General features: G+C 55.7%; 1 protein-coding gene across 1 annotated transcript; it reads left to right on the forward strand.

Moving 5' to 3' along the window:
* Positions 1-3,268: 3,268 nt before the first annotated feature.
* On the forward strand, positions 3,269-7,346 carry NDUFB7 (NADH:ubiquinone oxidoreductase subunit B7). The gene is made up of 3 exons (XM_038567040.1): positions 3,269-3,465; positions 6,581-6,749; positions 7,147-7,346. Exons 1-3 carry the CDS (start codon positions 3,354-3,356, stop codon positions 7,277-7,279), a joined length of 414 nt encoding a protein of 137 aa, XP_038422968.1. The 5' UTR covers positions 3,269-3,353; the 3' UTR covers positions 7,280-7,346.
* The last annotated feature ends 59 nt before the right edge of the window (positions 7,347-7,405 follow it).

A 7,405-nucleotide genomic window follows, 5' to 3' on the forward strand; every position in this document is an offset into this window, starting at 1 on the left:
AAAATAAATTTATAAAAAAATAAAAATATAAATATAAAATATAAAAATGATAAAAATAAAAATAAATAATAAAACCACCCTCACCCTAATATCATCTCCTCCAGGTCCCAACTCTTGAGTATGGACCGGCCAGATGGAGACAAGAGTCCAGGGACCTCAGGACAAAATGGGCCACCTCCCCCGATCCACCCGGAATCATCCTCAGCTTGGACCCCTTCAGCCTCTACTAAAATGACTGGTCCCAGGAGTCCCGTGTTGTCTCTGGTTGCCCTTTGTTAACCCGAAAAATAAAACAGCCAGTTATCATTCTACCAAGAAACTGAGTGTGTTTGGGGATAGCAAAGAATTGCAATCCAGGACTAGCGGGCTGTGGCCCAACCATAAGCAAGTCCAGAGAACCAAGTTTCCTTTATAAAGGAAAGAGGGGGAGTCCTTGGGAGAGGGGTTGTTATAGACAAAAGAGTCCACTTGGAAGGAAGTGGGAGTTCAAAGTGTAGTGGCTTCTCAGTGGCTGAGTCGTGAGGCCACTGGGCCTGGGCCATTGGCTGGACCATTGCCTCCAAGGAAAAATCTTTCATCCTCCTGCTGGGGTGGTGAAGTCCAGGGGCCCCCTAGACAGGAATGCAAGGTTCCTCTTTCCCTGCAGGATCTGCAATGGACAAAAGGATGCTAGGGCATGAGTGCTACCCCTTCTGGCCTCCCTTTCTCTCTTTTCCTTTTTTAAAAGGTTTTTTTTTTTTTCTTTTTTTTACTTCCAGTTACTTTTTTTGTTTTTTTAAGATTTTATTTATTTATTCATGAGAGACACACAGAGAGAGGCAGAGACACAGGCAGAAGGAGAAGCAGGCTCCATGCAGGGAGCCCGATGTGGGACTCGATCCTGGGACTCGAAGATCACGACATGGGCCGAAGGCAGGTGCTAAACGGCTGAGCACCCACGCATCCCTACTTCCAGTTAACACAGAGTGTAATCGTAGTTTCAGGTGTACAATATACTAATTCAACACTTTCTTTAAAAACCCAGTGCTCATCACAAGTACACTTGTTTTTTTTTTTTAATCCAATTTGCCAGCGTATAGTATAACACCCAGTGCTCAACCCATCACGTGCCCTCCTTAATGCCCATCACCCAGTCACCCCATCCTCTGACCCCCCTCCCCTTCTGCAACCCTTTGTTTATTCCCCAGGGTCTCTCATGGTTTGTCTTCCCGTCAGTTTTTCACCACTTGGTTTCCCCCCCTTCCTTTATGACCCTTTCACTATTTCTTATATTCTACATATGAGTGAAACCATATGATAATTATCTCTCTCCAATTGACTTATTCACTCAGCATAATACCCTCCAGTTCCATCCATGTCGATGTAAATAGGTATTCATCCTTCCTGATGGCTGAGTAATATTCCAGTGTATATATACACCACCTCTTCTTTATCCATTCATCTGTCGAAGGACATAGTGGCTCCTTCCACACTTTGGCTTTTATGGACATTGCTGCTGTGAACATTGGGGTGCAGTAAATGAGGTTTCCTTATTCAGCCTCATACCTTCTAGTGAGAGACCAGCTAGACAAGAGTAACAATAACCAGCGTGTATTGGGCCCCTACCATATGCCAGGCAGTAAGCACTTTTCATGCAACCACCTCACTGACTCCTCCAAGCCACTCTATTCATTTATTCATTTGTTGATTTGATAAGTACTTACAAAGCACTTACTGTGTGCCAGGCGCAGGAATACAGAAGCAAAGAAGACAAAATTCCCCGCTCCGTGGAGCTGACATTCAAGAGAGACTAACAATAAACGAGATAAGTCAAAGGGATCTCAGGTTAAATGACACTAGTATTACTGATCCCATTTTACAGATGAGTAAAACTGAGTTTCTGAGAAGGGGAAGTCACTTCCCAAGGTCGTACAGAGACAGTGAACTGGGATAGTAATCTGCGGCCCTGGGCCTCCTCCCAACTCTGACCTCTGCAGCTGAAGCACACAGAAACAGAGGGGGAAGAAAGACATCCAGAACAAGGCAAGGCTGCCTGGTACAGCTGCGCAGACCATGCACTGCACAATTCCAGGAGTGCCATTCAGAAAGACTACAATGTGAATGCTGCCCCCTGGAGTCAGAAGGAGCACTTAATAATATCCAGGTCTCTGTGTCAGCACATGAAAACCTAGCTCAGCAATTCTCCCAAGGGTGGTCCCCAGACCAGCAACACCACCATCACCTGGAAACTTGTTAGAAATGCAGATTTGGGGGCCCTACCCTATACCACCTGAGTCAGACACTTTCAGGCTGGGTCCAGCTTTTAGTCCATATGAACTGGGGACCCAGGGGAGGGTTTCAGCCAAGGAATGATCTAATTCCCTTTCTGACAGGTGCACTCAACTGAAGGGGTGGGCTCTTGGTGCACCTTTCTGACAGGTGCACCCAAGAGAGCCCACTGAATGGCTTTTGTGTTTCCGTGCAGGTTTCCAAAGAGTAACAAATTAGCACAGCATTTGTTACCGCTGAACCTTGAGTCCAAGGAGTATCTGGCAGCACTAAACAATGTACGATACTCTTAAATTTGCATATATGTAAGCCCCAATGTAACAAGTGTGAAACGTAATACCGATTCTCACAGTGGCAATTAGAGGGATAGCAGAATAGAATCTTATTTTAGTTTTACAAAAGTACTCAATAGGATTTATTTAAAATCTCACCTTTATGGGCACTTGATGAGATGAGCACTGGGTATTATTCTATATGTTGGAAAATTGAACACCAAAAAAAAATAAATTTATTTAAAAAATACATAAATAAAATAAAAAAAATAAAATTTCACCTTTAAGTAGTTATATTTACAAATAGCTTTGCTATTTAAATTAAATTAAATCAATTAAAATCTTTATTTTGAATTATTGCATTTAAACTTGATCTTCGATAATTATATCATCAGTACTGTGCAAGGTTGTTGATTTTTTTTTTTAAGACAAATTCAACTGTTTTAAAAGAAAAACGGGTTTTCGGAAATACTCTATGCAAAATAATTTTCCTGTGTGCCCAAGGAGGGTAGGGAGAGGCCCCCGGCCCGCCCTGTCCCCATCCCCCCCCCCCCCCCCAAGACTAAACGAGAAGCAGGAAGACCTCCTCCGGGGTCCACCTGACGCCGCGAGGGGACGCGCTGCGCCCGCGCGGCCTCCGCCTGACCGCCAGGTGGCGCCAGAGAAAGCGGGAGGCCTCCGGAGCCGACCGCCTATCTCCCTGATCCCGGCAGCAGCCTGCGCGACCCGGAAGCCGTGGCTGGCGAAGAGGGAGTGCTTCCGGGTAGGAGCGAGGTGACCCCGGCCGCTGCGGGAACCTGCGGCGCTGCAGCCATGGGGGCGCATCTGGCGCGGCGCTATGTGACCGATCCATCGGGGGAGCCCGACCCCAAGCGGATGCCCACCTTCCCCGCGGACTACGGCTTCCCGGGGCGCAAGGAGCGCGGTGAGGCCCCGTGCGCAGGCGCGGCCGGCGGGAGTGGGGCGCGGACGCCCGAACCCCGGAGCCCCGGGGCCCCCGGGGTTGGGCTCGGGCTCCCGCGCCGGGTCGAGGCTCGGCCCCGACGTCGGCCCGGAAGAGTCCGGAGGACACGCGCGAGCCTGCCTGCGTGCGGGGGCAGCCGAGGCCGAAGTCGCGGTCGGAGCGGAAAGCCCGGGGGCTGAGGCGGCGGAGCGCGGCCGGCGCGGTTAGTCCGCAGGGGCGCGCCCGCCGCACCTCTGTCCGCGCAGCCCTGCTCGTTGCTCCTCGCGTGTGGTAGCCTCGCAAGCGCATCGACAGCCAAGCAGGCCGAGTGCCGGGGGCACCGCGCCTGCGGCGGGCTCCGACCACAGGGGACGCCGGCCCCGGGGGAGAGACCGCGCGACCAGGCCTCGCCGGGGCTCGGGGGCGGCACCGGGGGCGGCGCGGCAGGCTTCCGGGAGGCGGTGGCCGGGGGCGAGGTGTGAGACCGGGAGGGGGAGAGGCGGGGCTTCGCAAGCTGGGCGCCGGGCCGTGACCGACCTGCCCGGGGGCGGGAGGCGCTGGCTCCGGGTGGGCGGCGACAGGGAGGCCGAGCGGACGGCGTGCGCAGAGGTCGGATCCCGGGGAACCGGGCGGGCGGCCCCAGGTCCCAGCCCCCACCTCCTCGTCGCGGGAATCCTTCGCCCATGATGGCACAGGCCCCTGCTCCTCTTTCTTGACGGGCTCCCCTTGGCGTCCGTCCCGGTGCAGCCCCGCACCCCGGGAGAGAGACTGCCCCCCGCCCCCCGCCCCCCGCGGCTCCCCTCTGACCCTTCCTGCTGCCTTCCCGGGCACTGGGCCCACTCCCGTGCCCTCCTACGGTCCCGCACTTCTCACTCCAGCTCGTCACTTGCATCCTCTTAAGAAACCAGAAGCAACCAGAAGGGCTCAGCGGGCTCCCTGTGTCGCCGGGACCTGGCCCTCTGTCCTGTCGTGCCGGACGATCTGCCCCTGCTCGGGTCCAGCCCTTCTGTGGCCCCTCCACATGCCCTCGCCTGTGGGCTGGCCCCGCCGTCCCGTGCAGACCCACGTACTTCTGCCGTCTCAGAATCCCCTCCAGCAGTCACCCCACCGCTCACGTGAGGAAGGGGCTCCTGCCCAGCTTCCCGTGCGCCCCCACTCCGTATCCCTGGACCCCGTGGTCAGTTCTAACTGACCCCTGCAGGCGGCATCCGAGTTGATGGCCACCACCTCCTGGAAACCCCTCATCAGCTGGTTCCCACGCCCCACACGCCCACCCACCTCACTGATTCCTCCCCACCTCCCCGTCTGTAAATGTTGAGGGCCTCACTGCTTGGGCCTTGTGTCTCCACTCACCCACCCCCCCTCAGGGAGGGTCTCTGCTCGACCCCTGGCTTCAGGTGCCTCATCCTGCTCCCCAGTTTTTTATCTCCACCTGGGCCTGGACCCTCAACTCCAGACTCTTGGGCCCACTGCCTGTTTGGCATCACCCACTCAGCAGGTCCAAAACAGTTCCTTTTTTTTTTTTTTTTTTTTTTTTTTTTTTAAAGGTTTTATTTATGTATTCATGAGAGATACAGGCAGGGGGGGGAATCAGGCTCCATGCAGGAAGCCTGAGGTGGGACTCAATCCCGGGTCTCCAGGATCACACCCTGGACTGAAGGCGGCACTACTCTGCCTCTGGCTTCGGCCACATGCTCAGGCTGAGATCCCTGGGGCATCCTGAACCTCTCTTCTCACCTCAGGGCCTTTGCATCTGCTATCCCACCACCAGGAATGCTCTTCCCCCAGGTGTCTGTGTGACTCACTTGCTCACCTTCAGTTGCCTTTCTGGGGGATCCCTCCATCTAAAGTTGTGACCCATTCCCCAACACTGCCTCTCTCTCCCTTGCTGTACTCCTCTCCCTAATATTGGGCATTGCCAGGCATTATCTGATACTCTGGTTCCACCTGTTTGATGTGTCTGCCTTCAAGGGCAGGCATTCTTGTTGGGCATGTTCCAGCCACACTACCCTGACAGGGGGCTGCAGGTAGATACTCTGGCCTGGGGCTCATCCACCTGTGGAGTGGCGATCAAAGCCACGGATTAGAATGAGCAGAAGGCTCCTAGCAAGAACCACCAGAAGCCAACATGTAATGTTTGGGCGGCTAGTGGGAAGGAGAACGTTTGAGAAAGCAGCAGGCAGGAAGCATGGAGTCCTGGCATTTCAGGAGGCCCTGGTGAGAACCGTGGATGGGCAGTGCTGGAGTGGAGCCAGAAAAGCGTGGGGTGCAGGGGCAGGAGATGAGGAAATGGGACTGGGAAGCAGAGGGGAGGGAAGCCAGCCAGGGGAAGGTACCAGATCACTGTGGACACATTTTGATGCTGATAGGAAGGAATTGGGACCAAGATGTCGAGGGCAGTGAGGGCAGCCTGAACTGCAGGACGGCTGGGTTCTGGGCACCCCTGCTGGGCTGAGGGGAGTGGGCAGGCGCCAAGCCCTCCATGAAGCCAAGAAAGGAATGCAGGTCACCCACAGGGCACAGTGGGTGCAGGCTAGGGTATGTGCCCGGTTCCTAACAGCCCCGGTCAGCCTCCTGAAAGATGATTTCACCCACAGTCAGTCAGGTGGACATGGCACCAGGACCAGGAGCCAGTTCAGCTCTCTCTGAGGCACAGGCCTAAGGCCTTCACACGTATTCGCTCGGGCGACAGACGCTCACTGCTGATTCGAGCTGGGATCCAGGTCCCCAGGCAGCAGGCCTGACACTGGGATATGGCCAGCAGGGGGACACACTGGGAGAAGGTGGTTTCTGAGCTTGGGCTCTGCAGGTTGGGGTATCTGGAGATGAAGACCCAGGGAAGGGGAGGCATCTGGGGGTGATGGGGAGAAAGGGACCCTTCCTCTATCTGGGCCTCAGTGTCCGGAGTGGCCTTTGTGCACATTAGGAAAGGACACTGTCGGGGTGGCCATAACCCAGGCCCCACGTCCCAGTGGGGGCCCCTGAACCGTGGCTCCCAGTTGCACAACACCTGCTGGGTCTCCCAGGAATCAGGTGTTGAGGGTGGGCGACGGATCTCTGGCAGTTCAAGCCCAACAAGCCCACCCACTCTCTGCAGAGATGGTGGCCACACAGCAGCAGATGAACGACGCACAGCTGGTGCTCCAGCAGCGAGACTACTGTGCCCACTACCTCATCCGGCTGCTCAAGTGCAAGCGTGACAGCTTCCCCAACATCCTGGCCTGCAAGCACGAGCAGCACGACTGGGACTACTGCGAGCACCTTGAGTGAGCCCCAGACCCGCCCCCACATCCCCAGCCCTGGCCTGGCCCCCGCAGGATACTGCCCCAGAGGCAGAACACAGTGAACTAGCACCGAGTTTCCAGCCAAGCTCCACCTTGGTTGAAAGAGGAATCTCAGGGGGCCTGCTGGGTGGGCCACGTGGCTTTGAGGCCACCTGAAGGAATGGCCAGGCCCGGATTCTGGGTAGGAGGCCCAGCTTCTGCCCTGGGCTCACTGGTGTCCACTCGGGCAGACCCCAGACTTAAACCAGGCACACAGGTCTTTCCTACTCAGAGGCCTCCCAGAAAGCTGTGGGGCACCCACTCCTGTCCCTTTGGCTTCCTGGGGCTCGGGAGGGCCTGGCCAGGGAGCCGGACTCCCATTTGTGCACTCTTCCTGCAGCTATGTGATGCGCATGAAGGAGTTTGAGCGGGAACGGCGGCTGCTCCAGCGGAAGAAGCGGCGGGAACAGAGGGAGGCAGATGTGGCCAGAGGCCAGGGGGCCGGTGAGGTGGCCCCCGAGGTAGCCCTGTAGTGGACCCGCCCCCACCCTATGGACCAGTTGATAAATAAAAGCCTCCAGGCCCATCAGCCAGAACCAAGCCTCTGTCTGTGGTGTCCTGGTCCCCAAACCACCCCTACCCCAAAGAGAGCCAGAGTC

This window comes from Canis lupus, chromosome 20 (genome assembly GCF_011100685.1).
Source record: "Canis lupus familiaris isolate Mischka breed German Shepherd chromosome 20, alternate assembly UU_Cfam_GSD_1.0, whole genome shotgun sequence".
In the NCBI taxonomy this organism is placed as follows: domain Eukaryota; kingdom Metazoa; phylum Chordata; class Mammalia; order Carnivora; family Canidae; genus Canis; species Canis lupus.